This window comes from Pteropus medius, unplaced genomic scaffold, assembly GCF_902729225.1.
Source record: "Pteropus medius unplaced genomic scaffold, Ma_sr-lr_union100, whole genome shotgun sequence".
NCBI lineage: Eukaryota > Metazoa > Chordata > Mammalia > Chiroptera > Pteropodidae > Pteropus > Pteropus medius.
In genome coordinates, this window is record NW_024354500.1 from 27,183,883 (window position 1) to 27,208,386 (window position 24,504).

A 24,504-nucleotide genomic window follows, 5' to 3' on the forward strand; every position below is an offset into this window, starting at 1 on the left:
TAAATAATTATGTGTGTCAGAAAGTACACTTACCATATAGTGACAATACTTTTTTTAAATTTTGAAATATATTTTAATATTTGCTCCAAAAAATTTGTTTGAGGAGCCATTTGCAAGCCGTGTGTATATTTAAATAAATATATGTGAAAGAACTACTATAAGATAATCAAGTATTAGAAATTAGAAGTGAAAGATCATTATCTACAAGAGTCTAGAATTGTTTTTTTTTTTTCAAGTTGGATTTTAAGTGTGATTTGGATTTATGGAAGGAAATGCAAAGTAAATTTCTAAAGAAATAGTATAAAGATAACTATGTGCATAAAACTTCCTTATTATTTACAAACAATATGAATATTATTTTAACATTGTCATGGTCAAAATCAGAATAAATGCTGACTGAAGATAAAAAAAATAGATTATACTGGTGACTTAGGAGAACTGAGATAAAAAACAAAAAATATTTAGAGAAAATTATCTTTAATTGACTAGTTAGTCAGCACAAGTGAGTACAGAATTTGCGAAAATTATAAAGTAGAATCTGACAGGTGCCGAAATGGAATAATTATATCATTTTCAGTAGAGAGTCTAAGGGAAGTACACAAGATAACAACCCTAAAAAGGTTCACTTGAAGTTCAGAAGCTATAACAATTTTAACTAATCCCCACTTGTCTGATAAGGTGTCTTTAGTTCTGGAAAATTTCAAATAGAACAGAAAAGGAAGTTCACTAAAGAGTCCTTAAGAGGCACCTCTACTAAATGACATATTAAGTACTGGTCTCCAGCCATCATTTTTTCTTGCTCTGTGTCTATGAGGAGAAAAAGTAAAGAAATAAATGATGAATTTAGTAGGCAAGCTTCAAATTGTACTAGTATTGCAATTTCCAGAGGAACTCAATTACTTGAAGTCTTTGGCTGAAGACAAGTTACATCCTGTGATTAACACCTTTAATTGGACCAAATATTAAATTCTGTTCATATATTGATACCGCATTTTAACATATTAATGTATTCTTCAAAGTCATTAACATTTTCAGAGATCAATCTTCTGAAATTATGTAATTTCATAAGGTTTTACCAACCAATTGCTTTTTCTTAATGCCCAATTTTAAGCAAGAATTTATACTGAGCCAAATAATAGATGTAGAAAAGAGAAACTTTCATTAACAGTACTTAGAAACAAATAGTAATATTGCAAATGAAAGTCAAAAGACACATTCCAATATTTTATTCTATCAGCAATTTAATTGGGATGCAAAATGTTAAGAATTTATAATTTTCAGTGTAAATTTTTTAACTACAGGTTGATGTAATAAGCAAAATATCAAAAACGGAAGCCTTTACTTTCCTGAAGCAAAAATAGAATCCTCTTTTCTGTTAATTAATGAAAGAATTTGCTGATTGCAAAGATATATCTCTTTCTGATATATGAGTCAATAGTTCTCAAAGTTTTCTGGGATGTAGACCCTTTCTGAATACCTGTCTATACATCTGGGTCTACAGTGTAGGGAAAAAATGAGACTCTTAAATTAGGATTATTTAAGGAGAATTTAATAAGAGAACTATTTTCAGTGACAGAGTATAGTGAAACCAGAAGAGACAATGCAGTACCCTGGTGCTTATTTCCCTGGGGCAGGGTGTTTGCCACCAAAACTAGGAATAAAAAGGAGAGAAAGCTGTCAAAGAGGGCTCCTGATAGGAGCTGATTCAGAATGGCAGCCACTTTCATCCCACAAGGAGGAAGCTCCAGGCGGTTATTACGCCGATCACACTCACTTCTCTCCTTCCAGTCTCCTACCATTGCTCCCCTTGGCTGAACCCGTTAGGAGGCAGCAGGTGAGAGACCCAGTAGATAAGTTGCCATTAGTCATCTCCAGGGTTTAGAGCAATTGGAGAGAAGAGTAGAAGTGGAAAAGATCCAGCATAACATCCAAAAAAGGCAGAATATGCAGTGAAAAAATGGGTTCTTAGACCCCCCATGCACAACTTCTTAGCTCCTCAAGTGTCAGAGCCTAAGGGATAGGAACTACTGCTCTGTTGTTCAGAGGCTAGTTGGAAATCATGAGTCATAATAACTAACGTTAGTTTTGTTCTAGCTGCTATGCTAATTATTTAGGCCACTTTATCTCATTTAATCCTTGCAAAGACATGTGAGGCAGAGAGAAATTGAAGCTTAAAAATACTAAGTAACTTTCTCAAGTTCATTCAAGTAGTAAATGTTGAATTCAAAATCATGTCTGCTGACTCCAGAGACCTCAGGCATAAAGACTAACAGATATTGTCTAAAATCTAAATTAATTTATTGTTTCAATTCAGGTTTCTGTTATGTACCTGAACATACCAGGGAGAATATGCATTCAATATAAGAATGTAGCGAATTATTTGCATGCTTTTCAAAAGGCTCTGACCAAAGGATACTTCTAAGCAAGAAAAAAAGGAATGAAATTATTTTATATTAACTATTGTTTTTAGGCTACAATTTTAATATGAGACTAAGAGGCTACAGAAACCCTTCTAGTGAAAACTTAAGTATAGGGCACTGCAGTTACCCTGTAATTTAATAAAAGTTATAATGTTAAGTATATAACAGCTTGTCCTATTCATTTAAGTGGCACAGTATTTGCTGTAAAATGACTCACCCTCATTTCGTAATTCAATTCTTTTATGTCTCAAACACTAGTCAATGATGGCATTGAATTTACAGATAGTTATTGGATTTGAGATTTTTCCCACAGTTATTCTACAAGTTAGCTGCATTTTCATGCCATCTATAGACCTCTGTCTGCATGCATAAATGCTGCATGTGGTATATTTAAATTGATCTCATCAGAGTGTGACTCAGCTCTCGATACAAACTATTTTTTTTATTGTCCTCATCTGTCATATTTATTTTAGGCATCTAGAATAACTGTTATTAGTTTTGGGAAATAAATTGTGTTTTTCATCAAATTATTCATTATGTAGTCATTGTATTTGTTAATTTTTTCTTACTTTAAGGTTAATTTCAATGATAACTAAACTACCTGCTTAAATAATCATTTTTACTTCAAAATTTACCATTAAGGTTATTTTTCTAAGACTCTAATGAGATGTTAGAAAAACCATTTTCCCTAGTCATTTGAATGAAAAGTCTCCCCAAAGAACTTTTAAGGAAGTATCCCAATTAGTAACTGAAACCTGCTTAACCATTTATTAAGAGCAGGACATGTCAGCATGTCAGTCATTTCTCCTCAGCAGATTAGTTTAGAACTAGAAATACCCTTCAACAGGAAAAAGGAAACCTTGGGCAAAATGTGGACCAGATGTTTTATATTCAGAATTGTATTTTATAAAGGTAATACAATTCATATACTATATATTGGATATCATTTTCAGTGGTATCTGGACCAAATATATATATTAAATATTATTATATTGAAATATATGAGTATATTTCAATATATGAATACCGACCTCTGCATGCATAAAATATATGAATAACTATAGAATATACATAGCTATAAATCACTTCTTATCACTTTAGATCAGAGTTTTGTTACATAATGATTTCAGACACCTAGTTAAAGAAAACAATTTTAGTTTCAGAACTTTTGGACCTGGTATACAAGTATAAGTAATAGTTGACTTGTATTCTATAATATTCAGTATGATTTAGTTATAGAAGATGTGTGAAAGAAGCAAGAGAGATGTGTGAAGGGCTGGGCAGGGAACACTTGACCAATACTAAAGATAATTTCTAATAATAACAGCCACAATACAGACCAGATGCTATATGCAGGTGCCTATATTAGGTACTTCATAAACATTATCAAATGATGTGGATAGTTTGATACTCATGTTACAAATAAAGGAACTAGGACTCAGAATGTTTACCTTGCTTAAGAGTTTATAGCTTACTAGTAAAAGGTCCAAGCTTTGAACTGATTCCTGTCCAATTCTCGAAACTGGGCTCTTTGTACTAATACCATATTGCTTCCCCAATACTTTACTTCATTTTTTAATACTTCAGCTTAAAAGGAAACTCATAAACTGAAGGAATATCTCCTTCTCTGTAACCTCCATTTATATACATTGATCACTAATCAGCTTTGTGAAGCTACAAATAATACATCTAGCTTTTTCCCACATATCAGCCTTTCTTTATGAAGATAATATCCCTCTTTCAGTATCCATCCAGAGTGTGGTAGAGTACATTCTTGGCTGCAGTTCTTCACCTCCCTGTGCTCACATCCTTTGCTGTGTGACTTTTCAGTCCCACTCAAAAAATAAGCTGAGTATGTTTTCCTGACTGCTCGCTATCACGTACCCTGCTTTAACTGATAGAATAATGCCACTTCTATACTTACTCGTGAACAGGACTATGTTTCCCACTTGCTCTCTTGCCATTGCCATGAGAAGAACTTCCCCAGGTTAGCTGCTGCATCCTTAGTCTGGACTCCAGACTGAGCACATGGGGGAGCCCAGACCACATGGAGACCAAGCCCAGCTCCATCCATAGCATAGAACAGAAACCCCAATAACCCCAACCTAGATCAGTGAACCTCCAATCAAACCAAAGCACATGACCCAAATAATTACTTATTTTTGTATAATGCTAATATTTTGTGATTTTTTTTGTTGTTGTTGAGCAACATTACCGTACCAGTAACAAGCCAGTGTCCAGGGTGAATACCCACATAGATATAGTTTTTCTCAACTGTTCTTGGTATATTGTGGTTCCTATTCCACCAAATTCCCTAGTGGCTCTCTTCTAAAACCATTCCAGTTGTCCAAGTTTCCACCTTAAGTTGTGACACAGAGATTTTGAAGTACAATATAACAGATGAGAGTTGACCAGTACAGAAAAAAATTGGCATTCTTACATCCTGTGCTTCTTGCTTTAAAGCCCTTCAACATCATCTGACCATGTGGTTTTTTCCTAAGTGGCTACGTCACATTATTGAGTTTTATTGAATTTGTTTTTACCTGAAAACCTAGGTTCTTTCTCAATGAACTGCTGTCAAGCCAGTTCTACAACCATCCTGCATCTTTGCAATTGATTTTTTTAACCTAAACACAGAAATGTACATTTATCTCTGTAACAGTTCACCTTTTTATTTAGGCCTTCTCTTGTTGATTTGGAGCTACTTTGTTGGAATACTAATTCTTAAAACTTTACTGGAATATTAATTCTTAAAACTTTGTTGGAATACTAATTCTTAGTTATACTTCCTAGCATATCTTATATTTCTTTATCAAGAACTTTAAAATTTTTCTTGAAAAAAAAAAGAGTACCAAAGACAAAGTTCAATAGCAACTTTAAATTGGCATTGGACCACTAATTAAAATTCCATGAGAACAGTTGTTAACATAGTCACAAAACAGCATGGCTATACTGTCAGGCAGCTTATAAATTATTCACAAAGAAATTACATAGTATTTTAAAACTACTCATTCGTTTATTCAGCAAACATTCATTGAATGTCACTGTTCTAGACCTATGTATTCAAAACAAATAAGACATAGCCCAGACACCAGTTTATTCACAATTAATATAGTTTTTCATAAAGTATAGTCCTAGACTTCTGCATCAGAAATACCTGCAAATAAAACTGCAGATTTCTAGGCCCCTGCTGAGGCCAGCTGATTCAGAATTTGAAGAATGGGGCTCGGCAATCCACATTTTTAGCACAGTATCCATATGGTGTTTATGCACACTATAGATATTGAGAACCACTGTGCCAGTAGAGAAGAAGGATTTAAAAAAAAAAAGTTCTGGTACAATGAGAGCTATTCTACATGAAGATGTGAGCAAGATCTTACAGAAAGCAAGTGGGAAGGGGGTGACAGCTTGCCTGCAAGGTTGAGTAAAGCTTTCATAAGAAGCTGACAATTGAGCTGTATCTTAGGAAGACGACAAATACCTTCCTAGGTGAAGAAATAGAAGTTCCATCTAGATTGAAGGATAACTATGGTCAGGGGCACAGGATCATGAAAGGGTTTGTGACTCCAGGAGACACTTTACCATGTCAAGATGTAGGATGTGGTAAAAGGGAGTGATAGGAAAGAAACTAGATAGGTCGTTGGAACATCGATAGAAAAGGAATTTGTGCACTGTACTAAGGAATTACCACTCACAGTCTCAGGATTAGAGAAAAGGAAGACATTAAAATATATAACTATGATTCCGTTCAAAGCATGCCACAGTAGTGGTATATGACAGAGCCTTGCTTGACTTGAGATATATTGAGGGTTTCTGGATGAATGTGGCCTTGTTTCTTCAAATAAAGACTAGATTTGTCAAAACGGAATCATTGTTATCAATTCATATATTCTTTTCCCAGACTAGTTGATTTATTTAAATTTCCAAAGTCTGGTACATGACAATGCTTTAATAAGTAACAAGTTATTCTGGAACATTACACAACACAGGTGAGGTGAGATTCCATTTGTGATTTGAATGGAGTTGAATATATCACCATTAACACATAGCATGGTGCAATTTGCACCAATGAATTCAGTCTCAAAGTCACCTAGATTAAAGCATTGAAATAATTAGAAATTATGTTTATGTCTACAGCACTGAAATCTTGCTGAAGCTCATGAATTATGATTCAGCCAAATAAATATGTGAATACAGTTAGAATTATGTCCATTTCAAACAAAGGTTCAATAATTTCTGTGTATTTGTACCAAAGGCATGTAACGGTTCATTTAATAATGCTATGTACCAATGAGCCTAATTAATCAGCCAGTTGACTGTCTTATTTATAGAAAATAATAGCTATGTTCTGATAATTTCACATAATAAAACAGAAGATTAATTTTTTTATGATATTGCTCACCCCTCATTTGTGTAATAAAGGGTCAAAGTAAGCAAAAAATACAATCTGAATTAGAAAGAATTATTAAAGAGTGTCTATAAAAAGAGACCATTTGCAGAAATGTATGAGCAGTGTTGAATCCAAAAAACAAACATATCTAAATGTATTTCTATCTCATTTGGGGCATGAGGTTGTATTTTCTAAACATTCATTTTCTATAAGGAGATCATTGCAAAGATGATCATAATTCCACCCTAGATGCTTTATATATAGATCATCCATCTTGATCCTTAATTTATAAGCAGAACAAATATGTCACTTCTCTCATGAATAATCAGCCTATATTTCATCCTGTGAACATTAAATACCATCAACTGAAACTTAAGAGGGCATGTATGGTTATGTCATGTTTCAGAATATTTCAAGAAGATGAAATCTCTATCAACACTGCAACCTTTATGAATATGAAAAGAGAGATATTTTATGTCTATGCCTTCATTGATTGGACAGTTATCTTTTTAATATTTATTGAGTGCTTGCTATGTATTAGGCACTTATCATGGGGCTATCTCAGGTTGTCTCATTAGTACTTGAGGTAGGTATTATTATTGCCATATTAAAGATGAAGAAACTGGAGTTTAGAGAGATTAAATGATTTGTCCAAAATGACATTCTCAATAAAAATAGCAGCTCTGAATTTAAGTTCCAATACCTCTTCTCTGTGTTCTGTGTACCATGTTTTAGAAGACATCCTGATTTTCCTCCAAACGAATAGAGAATGGAAACCTCACTGTTCTCCACTCTTGAAACTGTAGACTTTTTCTTTTTCTTAATGAGTTCTGTGTCATAATGAATCTTTGAATGAGAGATATATCTTTAAATTTCTCAAAACAAACTGGCCAGAAAAATAACTGCAGTGGGTTATAATGCTATCTATTTATTTATATATTTATGTTTAAGGTATTTAATTTGCTAGTTAATTTTGGAAGACACAAATTTATATTTTTCACAAAGATGGCCACGTATTACACAATGCTCTCTGTATAACACTATTGGTTAAATGCAAGGAATAAATAAATAATGCAATAATAAAATTCCAATAATATTTTAAAACTATTAATGCAATCTTAATGGAATTTCAAAGATATTTTAGAAATATATTATCTAAAGCCTTGATCTTTTCCTTATTAGAACTCTGTTAAAATCAGTGATGCTAGAGCATAAAAAGGGGTATTTGCAATTTAGTTGCAACAGATACACACAAAAAATGTATTTCATTCAATAATTATGAGCACACACACACACACATACACACAATGATAAACTATTTTAATTTTGAATAAAAATATCTTAAGAAAGTTTCATTTTTTTCAAATCCATTTTGATTATTTCTGTTCCAGAAATGTATAAAATAAAAGTTATAGAGAAGAGTTTAAGGGTTTTAATATGGTTTATTTTATACCAACACTATGTGTCACTGGCATAAAATCAAATAAGTGTTTATAGGAATTGCTAAGCAGCCATGTACATGTTTTTTAAAAGTGTCAGTTAAGTTCAAACCCAACTGCCTTGATTAATGCTAAAGGAGGCCAAAAGCTGACATCTTTCTGTAATCTACATTCTTATTTGCATCGTACAGGCATTACATCTCTTCACTGACCACACATTTTAAAACTTAAAAACAGTTTCTCTGGAAAGCCCTACCTAAAAGACAACAGAGATCCCCTTTCTCTATAGCATATGAAACTGGTCCACTGAAAATACAGTTGGGGAAAATACTCTAAATGCAAAGCTGCTGCAAATTTCATGTCACACCTTTCTAGGTAACTAGAATGTAAAAGTTTTGCTATCAGTCTCACAGGAAGTTGAAAAGGAGAAAAGGAAACTCAGAATCTCCAGACTTTAAAACCCAAGGTTCAGACTACCATAACTTAAAGGTGTCTTGTCTAATTCCCCTAGCTTATCCCCTATTATTTTGTAGGTCAATAGCATCTTTTATTCTGTCACCTAGAAGCTTTCTAAGTAAACACCAAATCTACTTTTCCTAATATAAACATCTCAAAACTTTAGGTCTCTCATACATTTCTTATCCATAGTTAGAGGGTTGACTACATTTTTTATATATAGTTACAGAGTTGACTCTAAATGAAATTAAGTTATAGAAGGAGCAAGAAAATTGGTAAAGGAAATTGGAGAGCTCATTCCAAATATAACTGAATGATAAAAGCTTAGTGAGATAAGATAGCATTCGGTTCCCCAAATAAAAGGAGGAGTTTAAGGAGAGTACACAGGGAAGAATAGGTGGTGATCAATACAGTGGATTAGATGATGCTTTCAGGTTAGCAGATTGCTATTTAGAATTGGAATAAATACAAAGTTCCTCAGTTCAATGACTTTAATTCATTCATTTAGTCAGTGTATCTTGAGCATCTACTGTGTGTGTGTGCCATGTGCTGAGTTACTACCTGTGACTACTCTGATGATCCAAATAGCGCTCACTTCACAGAAATATTATTTTAATTGGGGAAACAGACAAGTAAATAATAGGTGAAATTACAACAATGACTAAGAAATGTGGATATGTGGGAAGTATATTTGTAGGGTTATTTCGGATCTGAGAAGGATTCCTAGAGGAGGAAAAAATTCAGGAGGGGATAAGAGGGTGTCGTGAATTTTGTGTGCTTTTGTCAGGCCCTTGTTCTTGATGATAGCTGCATGTTTCTGAGAAGGAGAACAAGTAAACGTAGAGGAGAGCTCACAGCTTATCTGATCTTTCTAACCACAATTAGCCCAAGATCATATGGCTTTAAGTAAATTATTTCCCATATATTTGTCTGGTACTATGCAGATAAAGTTGAGAATGATTGTTTGAATACATATAATGGACTAGATGAATTATAAATTATCCGTATGAATTCTATCATCAGATACATGAAGGTTTAAATCCCAGATTCATCACTGACGGGCTGGGTAGCTTAGGACAAGTAACTTAATCAGCTGAACAGATTTCTTCTTTAGTACTTTACCTAATACCAACTAAAAATTTGTTGTGATGATTAAGACAAGGTATGTAAAGCTCTTAGCAGTGTTTGCATGTATTAAGTGTTTGAAACATATTAGATATATGTCTTTATGGTTATTACAGCTATCATTATTTCTGTGAGGGGAGAAGAGAAGAATTTCAAAGAGACAAATGACTAAATTTCTTGTTTAAGGCCCCTTCCCATTTAAAATTTTTCAATTCAAAAATCGAGCGGTAGAATTGGTGAAGGAATAGGAAAGAAGGTTTAAATCAGCAAGGAAATAGCATTTAATAGATATGGAGTCTGTCTTTCACTGCAGATGTTATTAAAATTTTAGCAAAAAGAGACTTAAGCAAATCATGCTTCTTTATAATTCACAGATTTGGGTTTGGACCTCCAAAACATCAGACTTAATTTATGTATTGTTCTCAGTATTGTTCTTCCAAAAATACTTTTTTGACCTGTTTACTGAAGTTAACCAGAATTATCTTCTTTTTGTCTTGCTTTTTAACTTCTGCAAAGTTGTGAGGGGAATAAAAAGACATTTAGCAGTTCAAACTGCAGATCCTAAATGTAGCATCCAATGAAATAATTATGAGTTATGTTCACCAATAATTTACCCTAATATGCAAATTTTCTCACACAATTTAAGAAAAAAGCCCAAACCAGGGATATAAAGGAAATAGAAATGCAAAAATGCAAGGGAGACAGCAATTATGAAGAAAAATATTCATTCTATATGCATATACTTATTCATTCATTTATTTGATAAATATTTGTTGAGTACCTATTATGTACTTGATGCTCTGCCTGGTGCTGATGATACAGCAACAACAAAAAAGGATACCACCAACAGAGGGATTTGTTTAAAGTTAAATATAAGCATATAAGCATATCTATCCCCTTCTTAAATCCTTCACTGGTAGCCTAAGATAAAATCCAAACTCTTTACCTTAACTAATACAAGTTCCTTCAAGATGTGGCCTCTGCGTCCTTCTCGAGATAGTACCTTGGGCCTCTCTCTCACTTATACTAACCTCCTGGACACTCAGGAGTCGTTGCCAAGCCACGCCTTTTCTTGCCTCTGAACCCTGGCTGGTGCTGACCCCTGCCTGTAAGTCTTCATTCCATTTACCTGGGCAATTTATTCCTCCTCTCTTTCAGGGTTTCATCATTTGATGAATGAAAGGAAAATAATAATGATCATGAATTGCTCCTTATCACTTGTTGAATGGCTTTTCTGCTAGATCATAATTTCCATGAAGGCTTTTTATTCCCACTTGTTTGATTTTTAATGCTTTACAAAATAGACAATGTGTCTGTATGTAGCTGTTAGGGTTTTTTGTTTTGTTGTTTTGTTTCGTCTTATTAAAACATTACTTTGTGTAGCCAGCAATACGGAGAGTAAAAAAATATGTTGGGAGAGATGAGTGAGGAGAGATATATGCAGCTAGTTTCTGTGGGAAGATAAGATTTGTTCTAGAAGAGATAGACAAAAGAAAAAACCTATTTGCAAATAGGTCCCATTTTCCATCATAACAATAGGGTCGATCCCATGTTGGTAAATTTCACCCTTAGTGTTGGAAATAAAAGGAGAGAGCCTCAAGGAAAGACCCAGGAATAACAGAATTCACAGGTGACAGGACAAGAATGTGATGTAGAAGAAAGCAATGGAGCCTTGAGCTGCTTAGTGAAGTCTCCCATTTCTCCATCCCAACATGTTTGGTTAATGCCGTGACTGACACTGGGGGAGGGTTGTGGTTGGTGACAAGAACTGACACATGTACCTGTTTGTTACGCTCATTAATCTATACACCAGGCTTACAGCTTTGTAAGGAGCACTTCCAGGAAGCTTTTGAAATATAACAGAAAGATTTGATAATTATATAAATGGATATAAAAATAAAGAAATTACCAATTTGCAATTTGAGGATGAGAGCTGGGCTGAAAATTTATCTTTACTTGACAGATATTTCTGGAAATGCAATGTAAATGCACAACATAACAAGGTTTCAGCATAAATGCTTAAGAGAACAATTTTTAAGAGCACCCACTTAAGTGCTAAAAATAGTTGGATGGTTATAAATCTTTCATATTAATATTTTAATCACCCCTTTATCCCTCTTCTAAAGTATTATTTTATATTTCTTAGTTTTCTTTCATGCAGAAAATAATTAAGGAAGCTTTAGTTGAAACTCACTCTCATCTGGTCCTATTTTCATGCACATAAATCTTCAGCTTAGTCAAGAATCAGGGAAAGGCTTAAATGAAGGACAACGTGGCATAAACCAATGCAACTGGAAACTATGAATGTGGGAGCTTTATTCTTTTGAGGGCCACAACGAGGTGTAGTATATTTGTAATTTTTAATTATCTCTGGTAATTCTTATATCCTACCAAGTAAGCAGTTGAAATATTAAACAAAGTGTTGAATTTTTTAAAGTTACATGCTCTATTTTTTCCCACTTATGCCAGTCTAAATGGTTTGATTGTATGAACACATGGTATAGAGTAGTGCTGTTATTTATATCACTGCCAGTATCTCGATTTGTAATAATTGGACGTCCAAAAAGTTTCCTTTACAAGCTTGGTTAGTCTCACTGACTTCTGAACAAGTCTGCTCCACCATCAGTGTGGTATCTCCTGCTACAGGAATGTGAAACACCAGCTGCTAGATTGTGAAGCACTATAGAAATATGTGTGTTATTATGTCACAGGTAGGCTCACTAAGAACTTGCTTGGAAAAATAGTTTAACAATGTTGAAGGTACTATTTGGTTTCCTAGAAACCAAATATCATCCTAATTTTTTTCTATTGTGCTCATTTCCATTTAATTAATTGTCTTAGTATACTGCTAATATAGTCTATTTAGGGTAAAACACTCCTCTACCCACCAAGAAAAAAAAAGCCAAAAATTTTTATCTCCAATTTTTTATCTAGTTTTAAATTTGGTCATTAATAAATTAATTACATATTTTCCTGCTACCATACTCTACTTTTTTATTAATTACTTTTCAAATATTTATTAGTATCTTAGGTCTTGATATCAAAAGGCCGAAATTTTGTATAGAATTTTACTAATATTTAGATATTGTTTAATGAGTCAATGGAACTGCCGTGTTATATGCTGATTGTATTTATCAGTTTCTAGGGAAATTATGTCTGCTATAACCATGTGAATAAGTTCCAAGTCTCTAATAATTGTCATAATTTTAATTAATACCTCTATAACTGTAACAGTATGTTTAGAAACCTAGATCGCTATATTTTCTAAAATATAAGATGAAATAATAATGATTTGAAAATTAAATAACCTGATTGTGTTTATACTGAATTCATTTTTCCACATTTTCTCATATTTTAAAATAATTAGACATGCTAGTGAAACAAGTGTAATGAAATAGTAGCTTTCTGAAATAATGAAATGGAAAGCATAAAACCAACACCATAGTCTACCTTCTCTAGCCAAGTCATATATGTTTTTAAAGTTGAAAAATAGTATAACATTATAAAAGTCCCCCATGCATTGGTCAGTTACATTATTTCTAAACTTTAATCGGAATTTCATTCACGTTAGAAAATAAATGAGTGGTTGTTTTTCTTTTTTAGTATTTCCATCGCAGTCAATACAAATGAGCATCCTTTCTGAAGCATGTACAAAGTTTTATAAAGATATTTATAGCAAAATGTTCTAAGATTGTTCATGTTCAAACGCAATCATTTGTTTTTTGAAGTATTTGATTCAATCATTTATTCATTCAGTAGACCTTTACTGAGTGTCTGTTTATCTTCAAGGGATTGCTTTAATTGTCAACCATATGATTTAGGGTACGGGCTAAGCTTCCATAATAAGGAGATACACAAGTCAGTGGTCCAAACAAGAGAAAGGTTTATGTCTCTCACACATTATATACTAGGGCAAGTAGATGGGCTCTGCTCCATGACACCTTTAGGGATCCAGGCTAGTGGGTTGCCATCTGTTTTAGTCAATTCAGGCTGCCATAACAGAATACTGTAGTCTGGGTGGCTTATAAACAACAGAAATTAATTTTCTACAGTCTGGAAGGCTAGAAGTCCCAGATCAGGGTGCCAGCATGGTTGAATTCTGATGAGAAGAACCCTTTTCTGGGTTGGAGACTAGTACTGTGTTCTGTACCTTCACATGGTAGAAAGAGAGCAGGAGAGCTCTTTAGGTCCCCTTTTTTTAAGGGAACTAATTCTATTCATGAGGGCATCACCCTCTTGAACTAATTACTTCCCAAAGGCCCCAGCTCCTAATGCCTTGGTGTTGAGATTTTAACATGAATTTGGGGAGACACAAAGATTCAGTCCATTGTACCATCATTAACATTAGCCTTCCAAAGTAAATTCAATCATTGACATTTTTAGCCAGTTACATGAAAATTGAAAAGAAGTAAAAGACATGGAATTTACTTTTATGCAAATCATGAAGAATTTGTACACATCACTCTGTACATGGTCACACTCAAATGTGAAAGAGACTAGGAAATGTAGTCTTAAAAAGGTCTGTCTCTCTTATAGAAGAAGTGACAAATGGGTTTTAGAGGGTAGCAACTAGATGTCTTCTATGGCCCAACTTCTAGTCATTCAGATATGAGTGAATATACTGTTTCTCATTAAACAAAAACACAAATAAGCAAACAAAAATATACCTAGCTTCTGAACAACAGGGAAAATCCAAGTTCAGTTCTAATTACTGCAGCCAGCTCAAAATACAGAATCCTGGGAAATATGCAGACCTCTGCATTGGTCTTGATATGGTTCTTTGAAGTCTGTTAACCTATAAAATAATTGACAGATTATTTTTTCTGTCCTCTTGCCCATACAAAATACCTAATATAAAGTAGTGGAAAAAGGAACAGAATAACTACAATAGTTATTTTTGGGGGGAAACACTGAAGGCTCCATAGGAAATAATGATTACAAAGTTCTGTCGAGCAGTGATTAAACACCTAAGCAACAACATTGAAATGTTTTTCTAATTAGTGCATCTAGGAACCCGGGTTCTAGTTTTTGGAAATCACACTAGCTTTACTGGAAAGTTCTTCCTTATCCTAATGGCTAAATGGCCTTATCCATGGCCATATGTGAATGGAGTAAAGTAGAGCATGGGCTCATTGGGGACTTCGCAAGTTTTGCAGCATGCTTCCTTCTGTTGCATGTTTGAGGACCTGAGGATTGTTCTGAGGCTCATATATGGTAGCAAAGTCTAATAGGAAGACATAAGGGACTCTTTGAGCAAGACTAATTATCTCTTGATACTAGAAGACAGAAACAGTTGATTTCTCTAATCCCGTTAAGCCGCAAATTTCTGAACCCTCTCCCATTTTAAATGATAGAACTAGCTCATAAGTCAGGCAGAGATAACTTCCCTTAGCAAAGTTCTATTCACTTTTCTGTCTTCTGGAAAAAATGGCTTATTCTTATTCAAACTTATATGTTTTGTAAACCTTTCCAAAAGCAGCAAAGATTACTAATAGGATTTGTCCAGCTCTTTTTTCCCATAGCGCCAAAGTATACACAGGCCGATAGCCTGCCATCCGAGTTTTCACTGGCGATGGTGTAACAAGGGTCATCAGCCTTGTACCGTGCAGTATTTTTTTCCTTGAGCTCTTCACTCACCTGTTAAGCTAATACCCTGTATTTGGTGATTTTAAGGGCAGTTCTACACTTCTACATAGTGATTTTAATGTTTGACTAAATTGTTGTAACAGAGATTCAACATTCAGTGGCTCAAAAAAGATAAAAAAAATTATTTTTTCTCAGAATAATCTCTGAAGTGAGTGGTTTAAAGTAAATCTGTTTCAATTTGATCGGCTGTAGACAAATTCCTTCCATATTATGATCCCTGAAAGTTACAGTCCTACAGCATTGTCTTTATTTGCATGGAGATACTTGATTACCACTTCAAGTGCATTCTACCAATGGAGAAGATGATGGTGCACAAGTTCAAGATGAGGATCTTGCTCTTAAATTGGAAATGGCCTCCAGGTTGCCACCCTCACTTCTGTGCACATCCCAAGTTTCCTGACTCAGTCACAAGGGCACATCTAGCTGCAAACAAGGCTGGGAGTGTATTTTTTGTCCATGTAAAATATTTTCCTACAGAAGAAATGAAAAGCAATACTTGTATAAGCAAAGGTATGGCCTCTGGCAGAGTCTATCATGATTACTACCCACTATTTCCATTATTTTACATTATGTATTATCATACAAATATATGTTCCACTTTCTCCTTTTTAGAGTTCTGAAAGTTAAAATTCTCTCTTGGTGCGTATGTATCATTTATGAGAGACAATAATTGTAGCTTCTTTGTCATGGACTCTCTCTCACCACTATTTTTTTTACCCTCTTATCTACATCAATTAAAATTAAAATTGAAATCCAATGAGAGACATATTAATGGCACTTGATAGTGTTTGAGGCTACTAGTCTTCATATAGCACACTTTGGGAAACATAATTAGGCTTGCTCACAGAAAAATTACTGATTGTGAGGAAGGCAGAGAGAGCTGCTGTCGAGGCCTTCATTTTTCTTTTCATCCCTGTAAATGGGAATGTTGCTTCTTAAATCATATTCTCAGGACTGCCGCATCCTGATCATCCAGGATATCAATGTAACAACTCTCGGGAATTTGTTACACATATATGAGGGCTCTCAATTGGGTTGCATCATTTTCATTAAGATCAGTATGTGAAAGAGGAGATAAACATCCAGCCACTAGCCAATGGCCCTATACTTCTCCAATCTCAAGTCATTAGAAGAATGGGGATCAGAACATATTACCATACATTTTTCCTAGATTGCATATAAATATCCTGCACAATGAAGGCTGGGCTAGGTAATCTTTTTTCCCAAGCTGTTTTACACTGACATTGAATTAGTGCATTACCAGTTGCCTCACAGAAAGATAAAGATTGCCAAACTTCTTCCTCTCTCTCACTTCATCTCTAATGTATAGACTTGCATTTTACTTTTGCTTCTCTTTCCTTACCATCAATGAAATCTCAAGTATTTAATATAATAAGACCTATCAAATTACTTTGAGGGATAATGACAACACATAATTTTAGGCTCTTTTGTCTTTCCTTCCACCCTAACCCTTTGGCATCTATCACTCACCTTCAACTCTTCTAAAATTTGATATTTGATATAAAACCATTTCCTTGCCACACTTTTATATACTTAAAATGAATATTATCTTGAGATGATTTATAAATATAAATTCATATATATGTAAATTTATAAATAAAGATTTAGGCATAAGACTTTAAATGAAGGAGTTTATTTTAGGAGAAAATACAGTGTATCATAAATATTTATAGATCCCTAAGCAAGATTTAAAAATGCATTGGTTATCCAAATACTAAGCTCAATTAAAATAATTTCCACTTTTTGTAAAGTACTTTAAAACTTTATAATTTGGTTACATTAGGCTACTCATATAAATGGTGTCTTATCTTCCTATGAGCAATTCAAACTTTTCTGTAAATATTTACTGAGCAGTTATCATGTGCCAAGCATTTTTCTGGACCAATCAGCCTGGAACAATGAGAGCACATGAACAAAGGAGAGACCAAGTTCTATACCAGGGAGCTTATATATTCTAAAAGTAGGAAACAGCCAATAAGTAAATAAACAAATGTATGTTTGTTTGTTTAGTTATATAATATGTACAATGATGATTGATAAACACTAAGATGAACAAAGCAAGGTAAGGATGAGTGAATGCTAATTTTAAACAAATTAGTGAGAGAAACCTCTCATAAATGACATTGGCATGACTTCTGAAAGAATGAGAGAATAGACAACTAAATGTTTAGGAAAAAGCATGTTCCAGGTAGTGGGAATAGCAACTGAAAAGGTCCTTAGACAGTAACGTGTTTGTCATGTTCAGGGAACAGCTACCCTGAGCAGAGTATGCAAAAGGGAAAGCGGCAGAGTTCTAAGAAATAAGAGGATGCCAATGTGCGTAAGCAAAATAAGAATTTTTTTTCCTAAAGGATATGGGAAGCTATTGATGGATTTTGAATAGAGAACTAATACAATCTAATTTACTTCTATAAGAATTACCTTGACTGCTATGTGGAAAATAGAAACTGAGGAAGCAGGGCACAGAGATTAGTTAGAAGGATATTATATTCGTTTAAGTGAGAGACGGTGAAACTTTAACCACAGTCATAGCTGTGGAGATGTTTAGAAATGTTCAAACTCTGGATATATTTTTCAAGTAGAAGTGAAAGAATTTGCTGTTAGATTAAACATTAAGGATAATCTTAGGATAGAAAGGATAGGACTCCACTTTTCTAGCATGAGTAACACTTTTATAAAGACGGAAAGCGTTCAAAAGGAGCAGATCTGAGTTGGGAAGAAAACCAAAATTTTTATTGGATTATTTTAAGTTTTGCATCCAAATGTAAATGTACAGAAGGCAACTGGATGTATGAGACCAGAGTAGAGGGGAGATGCCAAGGCTGGACATAAAATTTGGAAGTCATCAGAGTAGTGACGGTATTAAAACTATAGGATCAAATGAGATTGCCTAGCGAGTATCAATAGAAAAGAGAAAAATTCTAATAACTGAGCTCCAGTAGTCTTCTGAATTAAGTGGTTGTAAAAATAAAGAGATACCAGTAGAGAAGTGGAAGAAATAGAGTGAGCTAAGGAGATCCAAGAGAGGGAACATCTCAGAAGCAATTGAAGTATTTGAAGGAGCAGGAAATGATCGACTATGTTAAATGGTTCTAGAGTAAACTGAGGAACAAGTCTTGACCACTGCAATTGAAAATGGCAAGATATTGAGACGTGATTTTTCAGTGGAGAAAACAGCCTGAGGGGCAGTGAAAAAGAGGGAGTGAAGTTGCCTCTTTTCAAGAAATTTGCTGTAAAGGGTCAGAGAAAGGGATAGTCACTAGCAGGAGATCTCAGGATGAGGAAGGGATTTTTGAGATTGGGAGATATATAAGATGCTTGGATGCTAATAGGAATGGTGCCTTACAGGGGGAAACTTGCTGTAAGATAAAGTAATGACAATTGTAGTGGAGGGGATTTTAAGCAACTCGAGTCAGAAATAAAGGAAGAACGCCCTTTTCTCAGTTATGAAATGTGGAAGCATCTAGCAAAATGTTAAGTAAAAATAAATAGCTTGTATATTTGAAGAGTGCATGGACATGCTGTAGAGAGGAGTGTAATTATAATTTCAGTGTTTGGAAGTGAAGATGAAATTGGTGTATATTTCTTAAGATAACAGCATTAAAAGCCATACATGATTGAATAGATTGTCATCTTATAAAGCACTTTTTCTTGGAAATAGACCTTTATAACCCTCCTCTTGACAAATTTTGAAGTATTATACTTGTATTTTAGGAGAAATTTGACTTATAAATTGGGGGATAGAGATAAAGAAGTACCGAGGTGTCAAGAGAAAATCATAGCACTCCTTGTCAATAACCTGTATTTTTCTTACTATTTCTTTAGGATTGTGTTATGCCAGAGATTCTTGGGATACTGCTTTAGCACACATTTTGCTTTCAAATTCCATATGAGTTTCTGGGTTGATCCCTCCCGATTACAGTAACATTGATTGCTGTCTAAATCTGTTGCAGTGTGCCTGAATACTATGACTACGGTCATGGAGTAAGTGAGGATGCCTATGACAGCTACGGTAAGACCTTTTCTTTACTAAACCTGTGAAATGAGAACATCCATCAGTCACTGACAACTCAGAAATTACTTCTATCTTTCTCCCCCCAGTTTTTACAGAAGTCCAGACTAAATTGATTTATGTAATTCCAGGGTAAGATTTGACGTACAGAGCCAGTCCCAGAAAATTGGACAGATCAATTTTGATCAAAATTTCAAAAGCAATTAATCACAATCATAGATCATTTTCAACAGCAACAGTGAACATTCTGAATAGTGTCTTATATGTTTCACTGTGTCCATTGTCTGACTCATTGATTTGACAATAATCATATGTCTTTCTTGCTGTCACAAAAATCAGAGTAATGTGCAGTTAAAATATTTAAAAACTTTTAAGAGCAGATATTGTAGCTTTCAAGCTATTTTCTATAGTGCGCATAGATCTTAAAATTGCCAAATAATGCTTAACTCATAAGAATTAATAGAGAATGAGAATATTAACCTATAAAATTAATTAATTTTAAAAATACACTGCCTAATTAAAATATATACCACTTAAAATTAATAATAATTCAATTCAGTAAGATCGTATCAAGTTTCTATGATATATCAATATAATACATTACTTTTGAAAGTTAGTTTCTGGTTCCATAAAGTACATCTGCAGCATCAACAGTTGATCACCTTAAAAAAACTCATTTAAATGTGTCCAGTTCTATAGTTTTAGAAAAATAATGCCAAGGCCACTCTGTTCTTCTTTATGGAGAGCAGTAAAGGAGAAGATGCATGTTCCCTGAATGGGGCTGCAAATGGTGAAGCTGTAGCGCTTCATCAGGATGGAGAAGGGACAGCCCAGACGTCGGCAGGAAAGGAAGAATTACACCTTCCTGGCAACCACAGTCACCAAATTGACTCATTTCTCTCAGTGGAATATAACTAGGCCAAGCTCAGAAGTAAGAGTAGAAAAATAAAGCAACGCCGCAATGGTTGCCATTCATAAGTCGATTACTCATATATTTTTCTCATGCATTTCTTTATTATAAATTGTAATATTACGTATTTTTATTTTCATAATGAGGAAACTGCACAACAGAGATTAAGTCAACACGTGAGTGGAGCTATGCAGCTCAACTTCTTTTTTATATTCTCATCAATGGTTAGAATGCTATTAATTGCTGCTGCCATGCATAGTGTACCTATTATAGCTCTCTGCCAAACAATTTATAATGAGGATTAGAGATTATGAAGATAATCCTAATTATGCATTATATGTATAGCTATATAATTTAATCCCCATTAGAATCGAGCAGGTTACACACTCATATTGTCATCTGCATTTTACAAATGAGGAACTAAGGCTTAGAGCATTGACTAACCTGTCTCAGTTAAACAAGTAGCAAATGAGAGAGCAAGATTGTATTCATTTGTCACATTTTGTTGTTCGGAGTTGGGCCAGAGTTCAGTGGACCCTGGGAGAAAGAACAGGATCTGGTACTTTAACTTTGAGGCTTTTTCTTTAAAGGAAGGATGTTCAGCTTAGCAAGATTTCTCTAAATCCTGCCAGCTGCTGTCCTACTAATATAAGGAGAGGAAGGTCTTCTGAAATATTTCACAGGGAAAAAAAATAAAGAATTAATACAAAATGAGCACTAGGCTCACTATTTCCCAGACTCTAGCTTCTCCAGTATCAATCAAATTGACGTAATCTTTTGCTGCTGTGAAAGATATGGATATTCTTCAACACAACTTAAGCATATCTTAGGAAATTATTTCGCAGCAGTAACAGGTGATGGATAAGTTTGCATAGGTCTGGCTCAATTGGTGAGGTGCCACAGAAAGTACAGTTTTAATTTTATTCTCTGTATACTTTTCCCTCTTTGAAAGGAGGAGGTCAAAGTCATCATCTGGTGTTTAATAAGAATAATAGCATCCAAAACTCAGGCCTTCTTCAAAGCCACATCAATGGACCAGCCTGGCTGAGCTGAGAGATTGCCTAGCACTACAGAGCAGCCACACCTAACAGTGAAGCATTCTTCTGAGTTCAACACAGCAATAAGTATATTTCCATTGTTCCAGGCAGATTCTTATTCAAATGGAAATCAAGTCAGAGGCCTTATATGACTAGTATAATAAATGAGTAAGACATAATATGGCCCTCTCTTTAATTCATCCAACTTCAGTTTAGTGCACATAAGTATTGCCAGGCTCTAGGAATATGATGGCATGCAAGACAGTCCTTGTCCCTCCCTGATTCCTACTGTCTGCTGTTGAGAAACATGGCTACATATAAAAAATTGTGCCACGTTATAACCCATGTGATGCAATAGTTCTGTACAAGGTCAGAGAACAGTACTCATTAAACAAATATTTATTTAATGGCTAATACATATAAGCCACTGTTCTTAGTCCTGGAGTTACTGTAGTGACCTGAACAATCTCTTGAAGTTGATGTTCGAATGAGAAGACATATTATTATTTATAAACCAGTTTATTAAAAATAATTTTTTTTTTTTTTACAAAATACAGTCATTATTTTCTACACTTGGCACATCAGTTTGAGGAAATTCACATATATGAGCTTTACTTTATAGCATTACATGCACTGAAATCAATGGCAGGGATGAGTTCGATGATATATGACTGGGTAGTTGGTAATGAGAGATGAGATTTCTGTTTCTTAATTCTTATATTTTAAAATGTTAATACCATGTAAGGCAATAAGGAAAATGTAATACAAACTGCTCTCAGACCTAATGGAGATGCAGGAACCATAGTCAGTGGAGCTGGACTCACCTCTAGAACCAATGGATCTCACATTGTTCCTTTTTGGTTATTTGGTTTTCTGCTGCAGCGAAATCTAGAGGCAAACATCATTTTACTTTAGAAGCTATACACTTACCTGCAAGCACTAGATTTCATTCTGGATCAAATTATATTTACCAATAAGCAATTCTCTGCACACAGAAAGTAGATGATAAATTATTTTTAATAAAGGAATGGGGAAAATTCAGAAAGGGATTTAACTACCTGAACAGAGTAAGGAAGATATTAGGCAGCAGTTTCTACTTAATTTTTATTTTCTGATTTTATTAACTGAAATGTCAACCAGACCGACCACATTCTTAATGTTGAAAGACTATACACACATATGCCTGGAAAAAAACTGTTTTTTATGAGCTGTGATCTTTTCTTTGGCCACTAGGATCTGTTGCCATTTTCTGATGTTACTGAGCAAGCATTAGTTCAAGAATGCACTTCACATTCAAGGTGTTTTTATTCTTTGTTTGAAAAAGTTGTTATGTCAACTCTTCATGCGTTCTAATTTGGGAAGTGCTGCTTGCTTTACATGTCAGAAGGATAATTATTCAGGACAGAATTTATTTACTTATTTTGTCATGGTCTGGAGATGATAGTCCAGGGACTGAGGAAAAGAAATCTCACCAATTCATTACAATCTTTTCCCATGGTACAGATTTCATAGAAAATGATATGTGTGGAGAAGTGGAGCTGAGGAAGAAGGCTGCTCACACCCCAGGATTTCAGCAGCCCAGGCTCATCTCTCTGCCCGATAATCCTCTGGGCTCACAGTGGCCCATCTGTGGTAAACACTGGGCAAAAGACTAGGGATCAGGGAATTGTGAACAAAAATACCCATGTTTTACATGATGCAGATGTGTGTTAATTATATTTTTTAAGAATCATTTTCACCACAGGTGTTTAGAAATCTAAGCTGGTACAGAGGTCTGATTAACCTAAAAAATAAATTATTTCTTTTCTTACGCTAAAAATAATACACATTCACTATGGAAAATGTTGGTCATAAACAGAAGGAAATGTAAATCACCCTAAATTATACTACTGTATTTATTCAGTCTTTACTTTTGTTATATGTTTTACTAGTTTTTTAATCAATCATGATTACGTATTTTATTTAAAAAGAGAACACAATTTAGACTGCTTTCTAAAAATTCCTTTAAGATTTTTCTATCATAAAATAAAGAAGAAAAGTTTTTTTTCACTTTGTATCATTAGGGTTATACCTTGACAGAATGCAGAGTTTAACATATTTTCACATGTGCTGTCAGAAATAACTATTAATATGTTTGGTTGAAAAGGGATACCTCTTTCTTTCATATAACCAGGTAATAAAGAGAAATATTGCATGTCAACCATATGGTCATGAGATTTAAATTTGATTAATTCTCAGACTCTCGAATCCCACATAGACAATCTAAAAAGGACCAAGTCAAATGATGAGAAATAGTAAGAGCTCAGCATTATAACCTTAAAGTCTAATTAAATTGATATATATTATATGCACTCAACTTTTGATAGTAAGTGCAATGTAATATATTTATAGATGTCTAGCTGATAAGTTGCTCATCCTATGATATCCAAATGGGCAGAAGATAAAATTTAAATATGCATGTGGAAAAGTGATTTGAGGACCCACTCACATCAATCTGATGTTTTTAATTATCCATACCTCGCATTAACTAGTATATTAGTATCCATGCATAGCTTATCTTTAATGAACCATGCACAATTTTTAAATCAATAACATCCCAAAATGAAAATCTTGCATCTCCACTTATTTGTTCACTTCCATTCTTAATTAGTAATTCCTCTTTGTTAATTTTTGATTGTGTGATGGGTACAGATACCAAATCTCAGTGGAATGTCAGTATTTTTATAAAATAAATAGTCCCTACTCTCAGTTTCTTGGCAGCACCCCAGACTCGGTATGTGAGGAGGCTTAGAGTCAGCCACTGCAGCCTCCCTTCCCTCCTGCTCAGGTTGGCAGAAGGAACTATGGGGCAAACCGCGGTATTAGGAGGGAAAGAAGGCATGTCGTTTGTGAGACTGGGTCCTACATTCAGAAAACTCATGGGTGGCATCTCTGATTCAGGATTCCTTAAGAAATGGTTTTAAATAAACCACTAGAAGTAAAAATCCAGTCATTCAGTATGACACTTCTTCATATAATGTGTTGTATGTATCCCCAGATTGAAATTGA

At 34.3% G+C, this 24,504-nt stretch overlaps 1 protein-coding gene across 13 annotated transcripts in view; it reads left to right on the forward strand.

Annotated features, from left to right (window-relative positions):
* The window catches only part of KHDRBS2 (KH RNA binding domain containing, signal transduction associated 2), a 512,467-nt gene that overhangs the window by 442,451 nt on the left and 45,512 nt on the right, over nucleotides 1–24,504 (forward strand). For 9 of the 13 annotated variants that reach the window (XR_005650704.1, XR_005650702.1, XR_005650705.1 and 6 more), the window contains 2 exons: nucleotides 19,451–19,509; nucleotides 22,960–23,088. The exons of 2 other annotated variants lie outside the window; for them this stretch is intronic. Coding sequence is in view for 3 of the 11 variants with exons in the window: in XM_039852948.1 (XP_039708882.1) it covers nucleotides 19,451–19,509; nucleotides 22,960–23,088 (188 nt within the window). In the remaining 8 variants the exon portion in view is untranslated. The remainder of the gene's footprint in view (nucleotides 1–19,450; nucleotides 19,510–22,959; nucleotides 23,089–24,504) is intronic. 2 more of the 13 variants (XR_005650707.1, XM_039852950.1) reach the window with 1 other exon arrangement.